The following is an 18560-nucleotide window of genomic DNA, read 5'->3' on the forward strand; positions in this document are numbered from 1 at the left end:
CTGCTGAGCCTGCACTCTAGAGCCCACGAGACACAACTACTGACCCCGTATGTCACAATTACTGAAGCCCGCATGCCTCGAGCCCAAGCTCTGCAACGGGAGGGGCCACAACAGTGACAAATTTGTGCACCGCAGCAAAGCATGGCCCCCGCTCGCCACAACTAGAGAAAGCCCCCATGCATCAGTGAAGACTCAATGCAGCCAAAAATAAATAAATTAATTTTAAAAAAAAGATCTACTCTGAAGTCATGTACATGGAAAAAAGGATTTCTACATGATATGTGTACATACATATACACATGCATATGTAGCAAAGCCTGAGTGAAACCAACAAGCTCAACTGGTTAATTATGAACAACCCTAGACGGATTACACAATACAGGGGATTATAGACATGAAAGTGAGGCAACTCCAGTTCCTAATAAGGGAAAGAAGCAGATCAACAATTGTATATGTAAACATGATGAACAGAATTATGAATTATGTATACAAGGTATATATATTTCTAGGTACAAAGATGTCATGTTCAGAAAATCAGTAATCCGATGGTAAACTAATCTGGTGCTTGAGTTATGTCTAGGAGATAAGGATATAGCAAGGACCATGTTGCATATGAAAAATGTACTTGGCAAATGAATTCAAATATTATGATAAAAGTGACAAAAACCGTACTAAGTCACCTCTGGGTAAGTGTTCCCTTTTCCCTGTATTCAGCCCTTCTCCAGTGGTACCTGATACTCAGTGCTGTCGGCATCTCTGCCCTCTGCGTCCACCTGCGGGGACTCCACGCTCTCCTGCTGGCTGTCCTGGGCCAGGCGGGCATAGGGCGTACTGCTGCTCTGGGGCACCACATCATCATCTGTGAGGTCAATAGTGAGGTAGGGGCTGGCAGGGGACAGCCATGGCGTGCCTGCAGATGATCCTGTCCGCCGCCTCAGGGACTGTGGACAAAAGGACACGTAGCTTGGGCCACAGCAGACCAGGTGGGTGGCCAGAGACCAGTGGTACCCCCAATGGCTTCCCAAGCAAGCAGAAGTGAAGTAGAGTGAAGACCTAAGTTAATGAAACAGAGACCACCAAGGATGGTTTTCCAGGAACAAGTAAGTGTCCCTTAAGTGGCGAGAGAAAGCAACTTCCTTAAGGACAAGGACAGAATCGTTATCCTCGTCAGGATAACTAGTGATGCTCAGAGAGGGCTCCCTGGTGCCCAGCCTTGCAACAGGAGTCGAGAGTTGCTGTAACCCGTGGGGTTGCCTGAAGAGAGTCACTGAAGATACTAAGGAGACAAGACAGTTCTGGAATCAGTGGTTTGAGCTTTTTCCGAGGAGGAGTAAGAACCCAGTCAACAGGCAATTCTTGCATTCCCACCACGGTTCCATCCAGGGATCAGGCCAGGAGAGAAGTCATCAGGCTTAGGAAGAGCTTACCCAGCACCCGGGAGAGAAAGGAAAGGTAAGATCCTGAAAGGATGATAAGTGTGAAGAAAGGAAGCAGGTTATACAGCGGCCACTTTCCGTGGTGTGATGAGAGGGGCAGATCTTCCAGTTAGAGACTGGGGGCAGGGGTCTGAGCGTCCGGGGAACCAACCCTGGTAGCTGAGAATTCCACGGGGGACTCGTCCACGTGGTTGCGGCCCTGCCGGCCTCGGGTGGAACGTGGGGAGGGCCTGTGCCTCTCCCGGCTGGAGGTACTGTTGTTATTTCGGGTTCGGACCTGGAAGCAAGAGAGGATAAGCACGAGGCCTTTGGTGAGTGGAGGCTGGGGTCCTAGACAGGGGGCCCAGAGGACTGGGCTTGAGAGGCAGCCTCAGGCCAACAGAAGTGAACAAGGTGCTCTAGCAGGAAGGGATTCTGGACTGGTCACTTCCCACCCAGAAACTCCCCACTTTGTGGGATAAGGGATCAGGGTGGCCAGCAGGGCTGCCTGACAATCTACAGCAGGTCCCAGTCTGCCTGGCACAGCCGAAACTGGCACCTGCAAATGGAATTGAAAAATAAAATCCAAGTTTACTCTCAATCAAACACTTTTCTTTTCCAAAAGCATTATTACTATTGTTGCATTCCTCCCGAAGGTACTGGATCACCAAGACGGATGAGAAGCCCTTATGCTTCCTTCTCAAAAATGGCATGAACTTGGGTGTTGCAGACCTGTGTTCAAATCCTGCACACAAGAGTTAATGTTTAACCTTGAGTAAACTACCGGCGTCTTCTGTCACCTGTAAAAAAATGGGATGATACACATCACATGGGTGAGATTATCAACTGCACCTGCCATGGTCACCAAGTGTCAGCCTGCTTTCTAACAGGCTGGGTGACCATGAGCAGTAATTGCCTTCCCATTTCCAGATTTTAAGTCACAGAATCCACCTACAGAAGCAACTCCCAAAGGTAACTGGCAGTTGAATCATCCACCTGCAAACTATCACCCTTGGGCACTTCTTAGAGTGCTTCCCAAAAAAGTAGAGAACTGCCACGTGAAAACCTTCACAATGATAATTCATGAGCTTTGCTATCATTTTCCAATTTCAAAACATTTGTTCAAAGTTCCCCCAGGGAGATCCTGGACAAGGTTTTTAATGCAGGCTGATGTGTGGTTGAAGTGTCTTGGCTTAGGGCTGGCACTTACAGCTGGGCTTTCTGGCCGAGTCCTGGTTTCACGGAAGAGTTTTGGCATCACTGGAGTGTCGGAGCCATCTCCATCTTCCCCTTCGCCATCTCCATCGCCCGTCAGATCCTTTACAAATGAAACATTATGAATTTTAGGATGTCATATAACCAAAATAGTTTTAAAATGAAGAGCCAATCATATAGAAAACAATCATAATATTGGTCTGAGTGACTTAAAAAGATTTTCAACCTCATTTTGTTCAAAAAATATTTTGCAATGGCATACCACATGATCATGAATTCAAGAGAAACCTTGGTGGAATTAGAAAACCAAAGAAATGGTGTCAATGCAAAGTGCATCGTGAAGCCTTCCGTGCCCACACCATGGTTAGTCTAGCTTGCGGTGCGCAGCAGGGAGACCTGATCAATCTCCACGATTAACAGTGTCTGGGAGAAACCACAGGCTCAAGGAAGATGCTTCTTGATACAGTGACCAAGAAGAAATGGTGCCAATCCTGTGTCAAGTGCATGTCCCATGCTGCACACCAAACCCAACAAAAACTGCGCATGAGAACCAGAGCAGTGGTGAGTGGCTCGAGGTCTGGCCGGAGTGTTAAGAACTTGACTTTCACTTGCCAACTAAGGCCTCGAGTGAGTCCGTTCCTCTCTTTACAATTGGTACAACGGTTCTTCCCTTATAAGGGAAGAACAGGCTTATAGTGAGAATCAAATAATGCACGCTTGCCCACGGCAGGGCACAGAGGAAGTGCTCAGAGACTAAAACAGCTGTTCTGAGCCTCTGATCCAGCACTGTCCCTTCCCAATTCCCCACACAGCTCTCACTCCTCATCATCTGGGTGCCCACTTGTTGTCTTCCATGAGGATAAGAGAAGCTGTATGAGGGTAGGTTTTCATTGGTCCACAACTTTTGTCCATGACTTTGTCCCAATGCCTGACACTGGTTCCTTGAAAAAGTAACCGAATTGACAAAACTAATATGATTAATAGGAAAACAGAAGGCGTAAATAATGTCAGGAGTGAAAAAAAACATGGAAAAACTATAACTTGGAAAAAACTAATCAAGCAGAAACACTGATATTGCAACAAGTGGTAAAAGATATTTCAGTGATGGTTGAAAATCCACTAAAACAAGCCAGGCAAATTCTTTCCAATGTGAAAAAAAAAAAATCCTTGAGGCCACATGGCCACACAACCTTGCTATCAAACCGGACACAGATATATTACAAGAAATAAATCATACATTCATTTTACTCATGAATAGATGCTAAAGTACATCCAATTTAAAACATACCACGAGCAAGTTGGACTCATTCCAGGAATAAAAGGACAGCTTGCTACAGTAGAAATTTATCAATGTAATTGATCATCCAGATTGAGAAAAAAATAATTTCAAAAACTTGGCAAATAACAGCAGCAAATGGCATCCTAAGTGAGGCTGCTGGAAGTCTTCTGTGTGCCTAGCAATGTTCAAATTCCTCATTCAACAAGTATTTACTGGGTACCAATTTAAGTGGGCCTCAGGTTCCCTATTTGATGCAAACCAAAGAGAATTCCCCTGAATCACAAAAAGTGAGAGTGGAGCGGGTACCTGAGTATAACTTAGCAGGCTGGAGACCTCCCTCTTGGACAGTCGTGAGCTTGATCTGCGGCCTGTGGAGGAAAGAACCAAAGTCTGTTGAGGAAGGAGGAGCCGCCAGGCTGTCCTGGTCTCCTCTCTGGGCTGTGGCCTGGGGTCTCCCTAAACCCAGTGGCATCTTCAGGGGTTAACTCCTAACCCCTCGGGACCCATAGTCCCCTCAATGTATTAGTAAAGCAACAGGACCCAAGGCCTGCATGAAATAGAACCCGAAACACTACTGAAGGTACTCCTGACACGTTCCTTCCAGAACTGTGCTGCTCCAGTCAGTGGTCACTAACTCCACTTAAATGAGCATTCCAGTGCCTGCCATCGCAGCCACATTAAGTGCTCACATGTGGCTCCTGGCTGTCGTAGTGAACAATGCAGAAATAGAACACTTTCACCCTCTGGAAAGTGCTATTGGACAGCACAATTTGAGGAGTTCTCAACAGCAGGATGGGACAATACAGGGGTTTCCAAACCAGCTGGGCCAGAAAATCTCAGTGGGGAGGATCCCAAGGGATCTGATCTGGGAGCAGCAGAGGGGAAGGGAGGAGAGGGTGGGATTGGCAGCAAGCCTTAGACGCTCCCTGCCTGAGTGTATTTCTTCCCATAAAATTCACAGGCCCAGCTGCTAGGGGAGAGGGGTGCCCCTGTAAAAGGGCCAAAGACCTCAGTCTATCTATGCCGCGACCACCCCCATGTCTGGAAAAGAACAAGGGTCATCGCCTTGGGGTCACCTGCTCAGAGTCCCAGCTGAGGTGACAGGAAAATAGGGAGGCCAGGGGCTCTGCCTCCATCCTCTTCCCTTCCCTGGAGCTTCCCCAGAGCCGTGGTATGAGGCTCTCGCCCCACAACCTGCCTTGAGCCTGCTCGGAGGCTCGTGTGCCAGCTGTGGTCCCCAGTGCCTGCCCACCCGTCCTCCCCACAGGCCAGGCCACCTCTTCCACCTCTTCCACCTCTGATCTCCGGGGTGCTGATAGCCTCCAGGATTGGGGGCGAGGGCGCGTCCTTGGAGTCGGAAGACTGGTCACTGCAGCCCCCGTTGGTGAGGATGGAGTCTTCCCTCCTGCTGGTGTCCTCCTCTCCGTTGAGTTGTCTGGTGTCTCCCTTCATTGTTTCCTGCGGGAGGGCCAGAATGACGAGGGTAGCAGGGAAGCAAGGGCACAAGGGGGCAGCACGCCCCCAAACCTCCCGCCAATGGCTCCAGGTCCTCAGGCCAAGAGAGGCCCCATGACTTGTCCTCAGGGTGATACTCCCGCCCAAGGACCCCGCCCAGGCTGCCCCCCATAGCCTGCCCCCCTCACCAAACTCGGAGGATCGGGACTTGGTTCCATGTGGCCACTCGACCTGAAGGCTCAGAAGCCAGCACCCAGGACAGAGGAGGGGGCTGGGCCGTGGTATGAGGCTCAGGCTGCTCTGTGCAATTAGCCGGCCACTTCAAACAATGCCATCTAGGGCCCGCCTGCCCCGGCCTGCCTGCCGCCAGCCTTGGTCCCCTCTGCCCCTGGCCCTCTCTCCCTGCCCAGCCTCTGCAGGGCCTCAGGAAGCCAGTGCATTATTTTCCCTCCTGACCCCTTTGTTTGCTCTCTCCCTTCCCCTCAATCTCCAGGTCCTCTTCCCACCCGCCCCCTCCTCCCCCACAGAACAGCTTCTCTCCTCTCCATGGCAGCACAAGCCCCGCCCCACCCCAACCTCAGGGGCCCATTGGTCTGCTGGCCTGTCGCTCACTCTCGTCCTCCCTTACCAGCTGGGGCTCAGAGTCCCAAGTTCCCAAGAAGGGAAGGGATGGAGGAGACACAGCGGGAAGGACTGGGGCATTTAACAAGGGGCATGCTCCCCATCTGCTCCAGCCACACCCCACCTCTGGGCCTTTGCCTCCCCACTGCTGCCCACCCTGGTAACTGCACCATCACTAGGCTATTCAGCTAAGACCAGCTCGGGCCAGGTCTTCAGCGATGGGCCAGGTCTTCAGTGATGCGTTGGAGGGCTGTGCGACCTTCGACCTGGCCCACTGCCTGTGACATGTTGGCCTCAAGAACCTGCACCTTGCTCCCATTTATTCCTCCTAATGTGACTGTGGGCCCATTTTATAGAAAAGGAAAACTGATACACAGACCTGATGAGTCTCCAAAGTCAAAAAATCATATGTAATAGACCTGAAACATTGTTAATCAACTATACTCCAATATAAAATAAAATTTTTTTAAGAAACCACATGTAATCGGAAGGGTGAGGCCCCCAGGCTCCCATTCCTTTGTTTCCCCCAAGCAGCTCCAGTATTTGGTGCCACACTGTCCTATCCTGGAACCCTGCTTGGGAAAAGTTTCCCCAGCAAACGGCTGCCTATGGGGGCTGATCACTGCCAGCCCCTATTCCCCATCTTGGAGACTCACCACATGGTGCCTGATGACCAAGCTAGCCTCCAGGGTACCTTCCAGAAGTATCGTCTAGGCTGCAAGCTGCAGTGGTGACGCTGACACCATACCCACCAGGGGGCGCTGTGGGGCTCACTGATGAGGCCTGCAGTGCCCCACTGCGGATTTGCAATGTCACGTGGGTTCTCAATTCCGTCCTCTGCACAGGTCCATCCCCCAGGTTCGGGTGTGGGACAACTAGACCTCTGCTAGTCCTCATATGGCCCAGGGACCAGGGAATCACCCCGGAGCTGGTTAGAACTGCAGAATCTCACGCACCTACTAAATCATGATCAACATTTTCACAGGATCCCTGGGTGATCAGTATGCACGTTAAAGAAACACTGCCTTGGAAATTCCCTGGCAGTCCAGTGGTTAGGACTCAGCGCTTTCACTGTGGGACCCTGGGTTCGATCCCTGGTGGGGGAACTAAGATCCCGCAAGCCACTCGGAGCTGCCAACAAAAAAAAAAAAAAGAAAAGAAACACTTCCTGGGTCACAAATGTATACACTGATGTAGTTTAACCACCCCATGTGGTCCAGGGTATGTATGCAGGTTCACAGTTCCTGGTGTTTTCTCTCAACACATGTTAAGGACTCTCACCAGCCCCAGGGAAAAGGAGGAGCGCCTGACCCAGCTACTTCTCAGCCCCTTTCACTCTCAAGCCCCGACCCGGAAGAACAGGTTGTCTGACCTATGGCCAGTTCCTGTGAGTCCAAGTGGCCAGTATCCCAGGAAAACTGCTGGAGTGTGGTTCAAAGTAATGATTAATTTCCAGCGTTTCGCCTCAGGCCAAACCAGTGAACTAAATAACTTGGGTGGCCTGGCAGGGGGTGGGAGGCTGGGCCATGGGGTAAAAGACACCAGGAGGGTCCAAGGGGAGCTCTGTGGAGGCGGGAGGGGCAGACAGGGCTTCTAGTGAGCAGCTGGTATCAGGTCAGAGGCTGAAATCAAGGGACAAGACTTGCCTCTTATCTGGGACCCAGGATTCCCTCAGACAGCTCCCAACTGGATCAATGGGAGTCTCGCTCCTAGACAGACCCATTTGGGGCCTGCAGCCTGGAGCTGACAATGATTAACTATGACTAACCACCCTCAGGCTTCCCCAGGGCCTCAGCAGTGCTAACTTGTCCACCAGCCTGCCAAGAGGGATGGACAAGTGCGCAGAGGTCCTTCCCAAAGCCAGATCTCAACATTCAGGAAAAATTCTGCCCCTAGAACCTAACCCATGGCCACTGGAGGAAGACTCAGGAAAGGAAACCAACCAGCTGTGTCACCAGCTACCTGGGTGCCCTGGGGTGAGCTGGGCATGTAAAATAATTACTTCTAGTGGCATAATTCAATGTGATTTCATTAAAAATTCCTTCCCTGTAGTTTTCATTACCCTGGATTTGCAACGACATTAGCTACACCACACACACCAGCGTCCAGAACCGGCATGATTGAAAGATGCCCAGCTCAGTTTCTCTCCCGTCCAGGTTATACACAAGGCCAAAGAGATCCAGCTCCAGGCATGTGCTGCTGCTGGTCCTCAGCCTGGAAGCCCTCCCCATCTCCCATCTCCCTGTCACATACTCAGATTTCAAAAACCACAGTTCAAAAGCCAGGAAGGGTTCTCTCCTAGGTCTCTGCTTCAAAAAGTGATAATCTGGCCCTCTCCATGTAGATATACAAATCCTCTCACTTGATCATTTTTTTCAGCGTTTACTACTATATGCCAGGCACCTTTTTGTGTTTTACCTGTATTAATTCATGCAATCCTTACATGAGGTACCTATTATTATCCCTGTATAACAGATGGGCAAACTGAGGTTAGGCAACATAATACATACTTGACTGGTGAGATTTGTTTAAAGGTGCTCAAAGAGTCCAGGGAAATTAAATAAGAACACACGAATTTTAACTACATGCTCTTGGCAACAGGAAGAAATTAGCACCAGGCATTGGTTTGTAATGGTAGATACAAATCTCCCTCATGAAGCTGTTTGGCTTGTAATGAGTCAAAATTGGCATTTCCCAGATAACATGGCCAACACAAGCCAGCTGCTTCATCTAGACTGATGGTTCCAGCGCTAGAGGATAAACTGGCCGGATTACCTCCCTGACAGAGGTGGCACCTTCCTAAGGGATTTTTCAGCGGGTCTCACATACCAGCTTCAGGACAACCTTGCCACTTGGCTGTTCTAACAGTTCCCAGGCCCCTATTGTAAGCTATAGGCAGTACAAACCTCTAACCCCTACCCCATCCTGAGGCAAGTCCTCTCATCAACCTGCTGTCAACAGGCTCAGATGAATTAAGTCACCCAGCAAAGTGGCAGCACCAAACTCATGCCCAGGCAGTCCTGGGCATGTGCCTGTAACTGCTGTGCCCAAGACAAGTTATGAACAATGCACCATCTATCCCAGGGGCTACGGGAGCCCTATGGCTGAGGGACATGATACACCAGCTGAGTGTTCACCTTCACAGGAGGTAGTGGTCCATCCTCGTGATGCAGGTGAACTCTGACCCTTTCCCAGAGGCTGGGGTCCAGCACGTGACTTGGGGGTGGGCAGCAGTGCCGGGTGGGCTCACCAGCAAGGCTCCTCCTGCAAGGCCCTGCCTCATTAGTGCAGGGTGCTTGTGTCCCGACTGAACCAGGTCAGACGTGTCCAAATGCAATGTGGCAGACAGAAGAGTGGATGGCACCCCTAATTAGACTCAGGGAGGAGGCCCAGGGACTCCCCCCCCCCAACCCAGCTATAAAGCTGAGAAGTGATGTCACTCACTTCTTCCAGGCTGGCACCAGCAGCAGAACTATTTCCCTGGCACCTTGTAAATGTTAATTGCATTAATTAAACTCACAGTGCAGGAAGGGGGGAATGGTGGGCATGATGGCGAAGTGGTGGAACGGGGGTGGCCACTTGGGCATCCCTGCCCATGGTTAGTCCACCCAGGGCTTAGAGATTTGGTGAAGTAAAAAGGGAGAGGTTGAAAGATAACCCCACCTCCCCTGTTTAAAAAATTCCTTCTCAGCCTGTGGGAGGGATATCTTGACTCCTGACTCCTGCCCTTGAACTACTCAAGCCTTTCTTAGCTGTTCCCCAAAAATAGCTGAGATGGAGCAATCAGTATGTACCTCACAAAAAGAGCTACTCTTATGATCCCCATTTTGCAGATGAGTAAACAAGCTCAGAGGAAACAGATCAGCAGATTCCTTGCTGAGGCTTCCAGAGTGACTAAGTGATGGAGGTTGAGGCCTTAGTCCAGAAGTCAGATCTTAAAGACATTTTAAAACGATGCAGTAGGCATAGTTATAAAAGGTAAGCCCAGGAGGGGCAGCTCACCCAGGTGAGTGGAGAGGGAGGCAGCCAGGCAGCAGCGACAGTACCAAGTCAAGGAGGCCAGAAATAGGCTGCCCACCTGGCTGCACACAGAGCACAGGGTCCCAGTTCAGTGCCTTTGCCTGATCTGGGATCTCCACTAAATTCCATAAGAGATCAGATTCACAGGAAAGCGGGAAGAAAAAGTCCTCACTGTCTTCCTCAAGCCCCAGTTTTATAGTCTGTGAAATGAAGTGACCCCACCTAATTCCTAGGTGGTTGGTGCTAGAGATCCCAAAGTAGATGACAAAACCTTAAAACCTGGAGATTACGCTTTCTCGTGTGCTGTCTTGGCAGACTTCCCAGTTCTGTCTCACAAAAGGAAGCATCCCTTCATCCACGATGATTCCGAAGTCTGGAGAACTGCTCAGTGCCTCTGGGTCATGGCTACATGCACCACTGTCATTGTACAGTAATAGCCGGTCCTTGGCATATTTATCAGAATCATCATAAGAATTGATCCCAGCAGGGGTCAAATTGGACAAGTAAAAAAGTTGACTATGAGGATGTTCCTTGCAGCATTGCTCATTAATAGCAAAATACTAACAAATACCTGGATGTTTGTCAATGGATTGTGGTAAAATCATATATCATTACCTTTTAGATAATTCACAGGAAAACCTAGGAACGTACAGACAGATCTGAAATGATATGGCAGCTTAAACTGGAGTTTGGAGTCAAACTTTTTACCCTATGTAAACAAAATGCAAGCAACCAGCCCCCTTCCCCTACAAGTTATTTGGGAAGCCCTAGGAAGGACGTGCAGATGTGGACAGGGAAGCCACAGGTCACCCAGAATGACAGGTGGGGCATGGTGAGACGCAGAGGATTCTGGGAGCTGCCATGCCCACTCCTGTGGCCTTGTCCTCCTTGGCAAAACCAGAGCCAAAGCACCCTCTGCCCTCTTCCCAGGGGGTAAGGGAAGAAAGGAGATCACTATTCAGAAAAGCTACACCCTCAGCTCTGCCCCTCCCAGCAAGCTGCATCTGTTGCTTCAGCCAATGTCTTAAATCTCAGCCCATCTACATACCAATGCCATGGGAATATTGATTCAGCCTTGAAAATGGCAATCTGACAGTATGATCTCACATGTCAAGTGTCTGCATCCTGTTACACAGGATTCTACTACGAGGAATTGACTCACCACAAAGCTCTCACCAAAACCTGTGGGCAAGATCGGCACTGTCTTTCTTTGTTGTAGCAAAAGCTGCAAACAAATGATCAATAGGAGACTGGCTAAATTATATGCAGCCACACCGGGGAGACCACTGAGAAGCAAAGAATGGGGCAACTGTTGCTAGATGAAGCCATGTAAAGTGAAAGTCTGCTCAACAATACTATCCCATTTGTTAATTCATTACCATGGGCATTAAGCAAAGTTCCTCCAGCATTTTTCCTCTAAGTTAGGTCTCTCAGGAAGGTAGCTTGTGGGGGAATGGACAACCATATCCCCATGTTACTTTCACAATCAGAAAGTCAACTTTAAAATGTCACTGTCCAAGAAACATTTCTTCCTTTGAAAATGTTCAAGTTTAGTTAACCTGAAGTTATTTGTATATGGTTTGAGGTAGGGATCTCAATTTTCCCTATAAGGAAAGCCAGACACATATAATAACTAGTACGTCCCAACTCCACCTCTTTTATAAAGTTCCTGTATATAAATGGGATGTCTCTGGGTTCACTTCTCTTTTTGGTATTTACCCCTTGCAACTTCTTTTAATCGTGGTAGCTTTATAATAAATGCTCATACCTGCTAGGACAAGCCTGCCAACCTTATTGAGAAGTTTCATTGATTTTCTCCTTAAAGGTCTTGAACATCCCTTAGTTTGGGTTTTCTTGTTTCTAGTTCCCTCTTCTGGCCCTTCGATTTCTTTTCTAGGGAGCTTAGCACTGCACGTTAGACATCATTCCTAGTTGTTTCCATGAGAGGACTTACAGATTAATCAGAAAATTAATTCTTGAGCATTACTTATTTTTAAAAAATACAAAAAAGAAAAACTAGGTGCAATGTATGAGGGAAGTGGGGAAAGTGATGAAAAGGTATGAACTTCCAGTTATAACTAAGTCCCTATGTTATGTCCCTATGTTTGTTACTATGTATATAACTAAGTCCCTGTGTATGTTACTATGGGATGTAACATACAGCACGGTGGCTGTAGTTAACAAAATTGTATTGTATCTTTGAAAGTTGTTGAGAGTAGATCTTAAAAGTTCCCATCATGGGAATTCCCTGGCGGTCCAGTGGTTAGGACTCCAGGCTTTCACTGTGGGGGCCCGGGTTCAATCCCTGGTCGGGGAACTAAGATCCTGCAAGCCACACAGCACAGCGAGACCAAAAAAAAAAAAAAAGTTCTTTTTTCACAAGAAAAAAAGTTGTAACTATATGAGGTTAAAATGGAATTGCATACTAAATTGGCTTTTTTATAAAAGCCCATGATATCTCACATAAACGGCTTTTTGAAAAACTAGCCACAATTACCTGGCAGGGGTTTGGGCCCGCCCACCTCAACGCAGTGGTGAATCAGGCCTGCAGACAAAGCAGTCAGCAGACAGGTACTCCAGAGCATCTTAACCCAACTGCATCCTGCCAGTTCTGTGGGTCTAAGCCAGGTGGAGGAGGCAAAGGGCTCAGAAATTTCACAGCATTTCAATGCAGATTCCACTCCCTGCTAGCTGTGCGGCCTTAGGTAAGGGTGACAATATTTAATATTGAGCAGTTACTCTGTACTGTGCTTTCAGCCCAACACATAACATCCTAGGACAGATCAGGACCCTGGAAAAGGCCACTCTTATCCATTCAGATAGGAGTTCCTGCTATGCTTCAGGAACCATGTTCAGCAGAAGCATCAAAGGCAGGCAAGGGCCAGCCAGCCCCTGCCCTCATGGGGTTGAGGTTAGGAATTGGGGGGTAGGGAGGGCCAGGGGACAGTGGAGATAACAACAAGGTAGGCTCACCCCCAAAACCTGTTCTGCTCTTCTTACACTACAGAGGACAAGATTTCACCCACACCTCTATGCACATTTGCTCAGAATTTTCCAAATCCTATCATCCTGCCTCCCATATAACCCAGAACAACCCAGAAAATCCCTGCAGACAGCACCTGCCTGTTCAGGCATCTCGCCTACCACTGCATTTCTCACCGTGTCCCAAGTGAGGTCTCCTGCTCACCTGCGGTGTCCCCTCTGGGTTTCAGTGCCGCAGCTACAGGACACTCAGGCTTGACTGAGGCCTGCTTTTGCTGCTTTACTCAAGTTACACAGCACACATTCATGGAGCCAGGATGTCAGGGGCCCCAGCACTGTGCTGAAGAATGGGAACACTGACCAAGAAGGCATCATCCCTTCTCCAGGAGCTGAAGCGCAGTGGAAGGCCCTGGCTCTGGCCCCAGCATGCCACCATTTGCTACAGGAAGCAAACGCAACGGGAAATAAATGCTGCTTAGGAAGCGCAGTTAACCTCAGAAGGTGGGGCTGCAGGGAGGGATGGAAAAGAAGAAACAGGTAGGCAACCACTTCTCCACCCGGGCTGCAACACAGGAGACCTGATCGGGGGAGAGATTAACACCAAACTGAGAACTCCCCGGTACCTTTTTCCCACAGCCAGGCCTGTACATCTCTCTGGGCAAGGCACTAAAGATTCCTCTGCTACGGGGAATAAGACAAACCAGTATCAGAGAACTTCCTTCAGATTTTGGGAGACCCAAAGACAAGTTCAAGTCCCTATCCCACAAAGAAACCCTCCAGTTTAAGTCCCACAGATAATTTCGGTCTCTCTCAAGTATGGAGATAAGTTTCAAAACTTAAATATGAGGAATGAAAACAGTAAAAACAAACAAACAAAAAGACATACTCAGAAACATTGTACGGAGCACTAAACGCTAAATGAAGATTCTCAGGGAGATACGGGATGTGTCCAAAAAACAAGATGAAGACATCATTACAAATGGCATTTGTAGGACAAGAACCCTTCAAAACATAAAAGCTGAGGACACCAGAAAGCAGAACTTAAGGACAAATGGCCAAAATTCTACCAGGCCAGGAGGCACCACATCTGATAAAGAGTAGAAAAAAACAAGGGATGCAATGGCTCAAGGAAATTTATTCCCTCAACTTCAGGAGAGGAGTCCCCAACGATGTTGGGCCCACTCCTCCCGTTATCTCCTCCTCCCACACACCTGGTCAGCATCAACCTGTCCCCAAAAGGAAATTTGTTGGTCAAGAACATTTCCCCACGGATCCCTCCCACCCATCAATTATCAGTCATTTCTGAAAATGCACTTCTAACTTCTTGCTCATCATAATCTTTCAATGGCTAATTCCATCTGCTTGGGAAGCCGGCCCCAAAGGTGACCACAGTGCCCTCGGGCACCTGCCCCAATTGAGCACCTTTCCTCACCACTCTGTACTTTCCTTGCGTTCTCATCCCTTCATTTAGGAAGGGCTGCTGGTCCTCTCTACGCTTTTCTCCACTTCTAGAAGAAATTGGGAAGACCCCCTCCCCCAGTGAAAGCAAAACATTCATTACGTTGGGACTGTGAGATTATAGGCCATGACCCGTTTTTTTTCTTGGCATCTGAAGATGGTAAATTTGATTTTCATTTGTATCTAACACAATAAAAGTCATTTTTTGAAATATTCCAATTGCCTACACAAAACAGGTCCTCCTCACTTTTTGCTTATTCCCTGAGGAAAATCTCAGGAATGCTAAGCAGGATTGTTTCTCTCAAGACGTAAATAATGACCACTTGCTAATATTTCAGTATTTACCACATAATGCGACATTTATTGAATCCTCAGTATGTGCACTTTTTAATCTATGGCGTCTCAACTGACTTCAACATCCCCTGGAATTGGCCAACAACGCATCCCTATTTTACAGATGGAGCAACTGAGGCTCACCACCAGCTTATAAACTGAGTGAACAGGAATACAAATCCAGATTTGATTCCAAAGCCCAGGCCCCGTGAGTGTACTGACTCCAATGACTAACATGACCTAGAGCATAACAGGCTTTTTTCAATACTTAGGGCCCCCACCTAACTCATTTTGTGAAAGTGCACCCTAAGGCTTGCTAAGCTAAAAGGCCCCTGGATTCCATTTCGTCCTCCTACCAACTCTACTGGGTGTGTGTGTACTTGTACCCACTTCACAGAAAGGTAATCCAGCACGGCAGCCCCACGTGTGGGCTCCCTCTGCGTTTACCAGGCCACTTCCCTCCAGCCACAGCCAGACACATCTTAACACCTGGACTGGGCTTGTTCCCTTCTGGAAGGACAAACTCTTGGTCCTGGGATACTGGCAGATATGAAAGTTCTGAAAAGCACTAACCACCAAGCTGCCGAAGTACCTGGATCTCCCCGAGTTCCATCAGCTGCAAATTTTTCGGCCCAGTGAGAACATCAGCCCATCACTTTACAAAGAGCATGCCGACGACACGAGGAATTCTGTAGTCCTCCAGCCCTGGTCCACCATGAAACTGAAAAATCACCCTAAATTCATGATTTTAAAACTCACTCAACACCAAGAGGGTGCCTAACCTGAGATCCTGTACCTCTCAAAGGCTGAGGTGGAGGCACTTGCCATGCTGTTGGACCAAGAGGAGTTTCAGATTCAGTGAGGACCATCTCAGGTGAAATCGGAAAGTATCTGAGCCTGGAGGCGGGACAGCTGGCAGGAGAGTTGGTCTGAGACAAAGGAGTCAGTCCCACGGCAAGTCTCCTGGGAAGGAGAACTTGCCCAAAACCGCCCCCCACCCCTCAGTCAGGAAGCTTGGGGCTGCAGTAAGAAAGCGCGACAGGCCCCTCTGGGTTGCAGGCCCCACGTGGCTGGAGGAAAGGAAGGAGGGGAAGCAGTCTCTCCCAGCCCCACCTCCCTTGCTCCTCCCCTTCGCCCCCTGCAGCTCCCAGATACCCTCCTCCCCTCCTAGCCAACATTGCAAGGGGTGGAGGTATTGCTTATGGCTCTAAGGAGCGGGATGCAGCCAGCCAGCCCCAGCCCTGGGCCCTTTGTCTCAGCCTTCTCCACCCTAATGGGGAAAGGGAAAGGATCTCACTTAGCTCTACGCCTTCAAGGTAGGCCCCAAATTTGGGCGGAGGTGTAAAAATGGCCCCAACCCATAAAACAAAAACATGTTCCTTTCAAAAAGGAACAAAGGCACTCCTTCCTGCCAACTCCCAAATTGAGGACAATGATTTGGAAAAGCTTTCATAGCTCAGAGGAATACCTTGGTGGAGGAAGGCAGGAAAGGAGGGGCCAGCAGAGGTGCCTCCCTTCATCCCCAATTCTCATTAATGGCCACCCTAAAAAGAGGGGCTAGCGGTTAATTAGTACAATGTCAACATTCACCACCTGCTATGCCAAGCACTATCGCATTGAGTCCTAACCCAAGCCTAATGTGATAGGGGCTATTACCTCTGTCAGACATCTGAGGAAACACTGAGGGTTAGAGGTTAAATCACGTAAAAACTAGTTTCGTTCTTACACAACTTGGGGTTATCAGTACGATTGTTCCTATTTCACAGATGTAATAACTAAGGAACAGAGGGCAACAGATTTACAGGGACAGATTTAAACACATGCCAAAGACCTATGCATTCCCCTAAAAGAGGGCAGCCTGCTTCTTAGACCACACACTAGATAATGATGCCAAGAGTGGCAAGCCTTTATTGAGGGATTACTGTATGCCAGCCCTATAAAATAGGTAGCATCATCTCAACGCTGGAAGAATTAAGTCTGCACCTGGGGATTCCAACGGCTGGGGTGCAAGAAGTCACAGTAGTCCTGGTGGCGGAGGGCAGAGGCAGGTCGGCGTCCTGGGCCCTGGAAGCGAGGGCCCCACCAGGGATCCCAAAAACAGTTACCACCAGTTCACCAAAACTCACAGCATCCAGAAATCAGGAGGCGGAAAGTCAGAAATCATAGTCTTGTCCTTAATTCTCTTTAATTCATACACATCTCAGCTTGAGGGGATGGGGAAGCACAACGGCCCAGCCAGCCTCTTTCAGCCCAGATGATAAGGGAAGGAGGCCAAGTGGAGGCCCAGGCCTGGGGCTGGGCCCAGAACTCCTGCAGCCCTTCCCTGCCACAGGTGAGTGACTCCAGCGAGGAAAACCCAGGCCCAAAAGCAACTCTCCGTTGCTAACTTGCTAAATCGGCCGGCTCTTTCCCAATTTCCACTTTCTCCCCTGTGAAGTGGGACTCAACACCCACCCTCCCTCGCCGAACAATCACACGGGCACGGAGGTACTGCTGGATGTTTTCAGACCTCAGTTTGCAAGTTTGGGAAGTGGGACCAGCCCGACTCTGGAAGAGGGGAAAATGGAAAGTGAGCCCCCAGGGCAGGCAGCGTGGCCGGGGCAGGTAAGCGCCGCCCCGGACCGGCTCCTCCCGGGCCAGGTGTGCACAGGGAGAAGGTAGCCTCTCCCGAGGGCACCCCGGCAGCCCCGCAGCGCCTCGCTCTCCGTAGCTCATCTAGGGAGGACCCCGCGAGCCCGCTCCTCTGGCACACGCCCCCGAGAAGCGCGCACACCCCGGCCCACCTGTTCGCCCGCACCCATCCACAAGCTCTCTCCTAGCCCTGAGACGGAAAAGGAAAAAAAAAAAAAAAGTCCCTCGGATGAACCCCCAGGTACAAGTCATAAAGGACGGACGCTCACCTCCTTGGCCGAACTCTCTTCTATTCCGTCCCCCTCCCCAAGGAGGCTCCCTCTCAAGCCGAGGCCAGGTAAGAATACCCCTCCCCATTAACTCCACTTCTCTCCAGTGGGAGACTTCCTCCCCTCGGCTCTAGACCCCAGGAAGGCCGCCCATCGCCCTCCCTGGGGACGAACCTCTTTCCTCCGCTGCGTCTCAGGAACACAGCAAGTATCCCTTCCACTCGTATCGCTGTAAGACACATGCTCCCCGCCCATTTTATCCTCCTTGCCCGTTTCCCCCAAGTAGGATCAGGGACTTCTCCTCCCCAAGCATGCCTGGTCTCCAGCCGGATGGGAGCCGCCTCCCCAGGAGGTCCCGGAACGGGATTCCCTCCCTGCAGTCCCGGGACCCCGCCGCTATGCCCTCCCCCACCAGCCCACGGAATCCTCGGGCTGGCGAGCCTCCCCGGGGCCACGGGGCGCTCACCTGCCGAGAGCCTGGCTCGGGCGCGGCTCCGCGGTCGAGCCGCGGATCCGGACAGGCTGGCGGGAGGCCGGCGGGCGGCCGCGCAGGGCGCTCGGCTTGCGAATCTCCGGCGCCGATCGCCGAGCTACGTTTACTTGGCCACTTAACCCCCGCGCTGCCGGCCGGGCACGGCGGCCGCCCACTTGCCCGCCTGCCGGTGGGCCGGTGGCGTCCGTCGGGGGGCGCTCGGGGCGTCCACGCGGGCTGCAGCCGCCGGGCCGGGGGGGGGGCGGCTGCTGCGAGGAAGCGGCGCGGGCAGGACCGGGCAGCTGGAGTGGGTGGGGAGGGGGCGGTGCCGAGTCCCCTTGTAACCCCGGCCCGACACTCGCCCCGCCCCCGCCCGGGGGCGCCCCCGCCGCAGCCACTCAGAGCCGGAC

General features: G+C 50.4%; 1 protein-coding gene across 9 annotated transcripts in view; it reads right to left on the minus strand.

Moving 5' to 3' along the window:
- DNMT3B (DNA methyltransferase 3 beta) overlaps nucleotides 1-18358 on the minus strand; it is a 41667-nt gene extending 23309 nt beyond the window's left edge. The window contains exons 1-6 of one of the 9 annotated variants that reach the window (XM_082358812.1): nucleotides 18145-18358; nucleotides 5196-5367; nucleotides 4216-4277; nucleotides 2626-2733; nucleotides 1588-1713; nucleotides 732-941 (exon numbers count right to left, since the gene is read on the minus strand). In XM_082358812.1, coding sequence (XP_082214938.1) covers nucleotides 732-941; nucleotides 1588-1713; nucleotides 2626-2733; nucleotides 4216-4277; nucleotides 5196-5361 — 672 coding nt within the window. In that variant the 5' untranslated portion in view covers nucleotides 5362-5367; nucleotides 18145-18358. Of the gene's footprint in view, nucleotides 1-731; nucleotides 942-1587; nucleotides 1714-2625; nucleotides 2734-4215; nucleotides 4278-5186; nucleotides 5368-18144 lie in introns of all 9 variants that reach the window. The other 8 variants (XM_082358811.1, XM_082358813.1, XM_082358816.1 and 5 more) reach the window with 8 other exon arrangements.
- Between the last annotated feature and the right edge of the window lie 202 nt (nucleotides 18359-18560).

This window comes from Balaenoptera borealis (assembly GCF_965194805.1).
Source record: "Balaenoptera borealis genome assembly, chromosome: 16".
In the NCBI taxonomy this organism is placed as follows: Eukaryota; Metazoa; Chordata; class Mammalia; order Artiodactyla; family Balaenopteridae; genus Balaenoptera; species Balaenoptera borealis.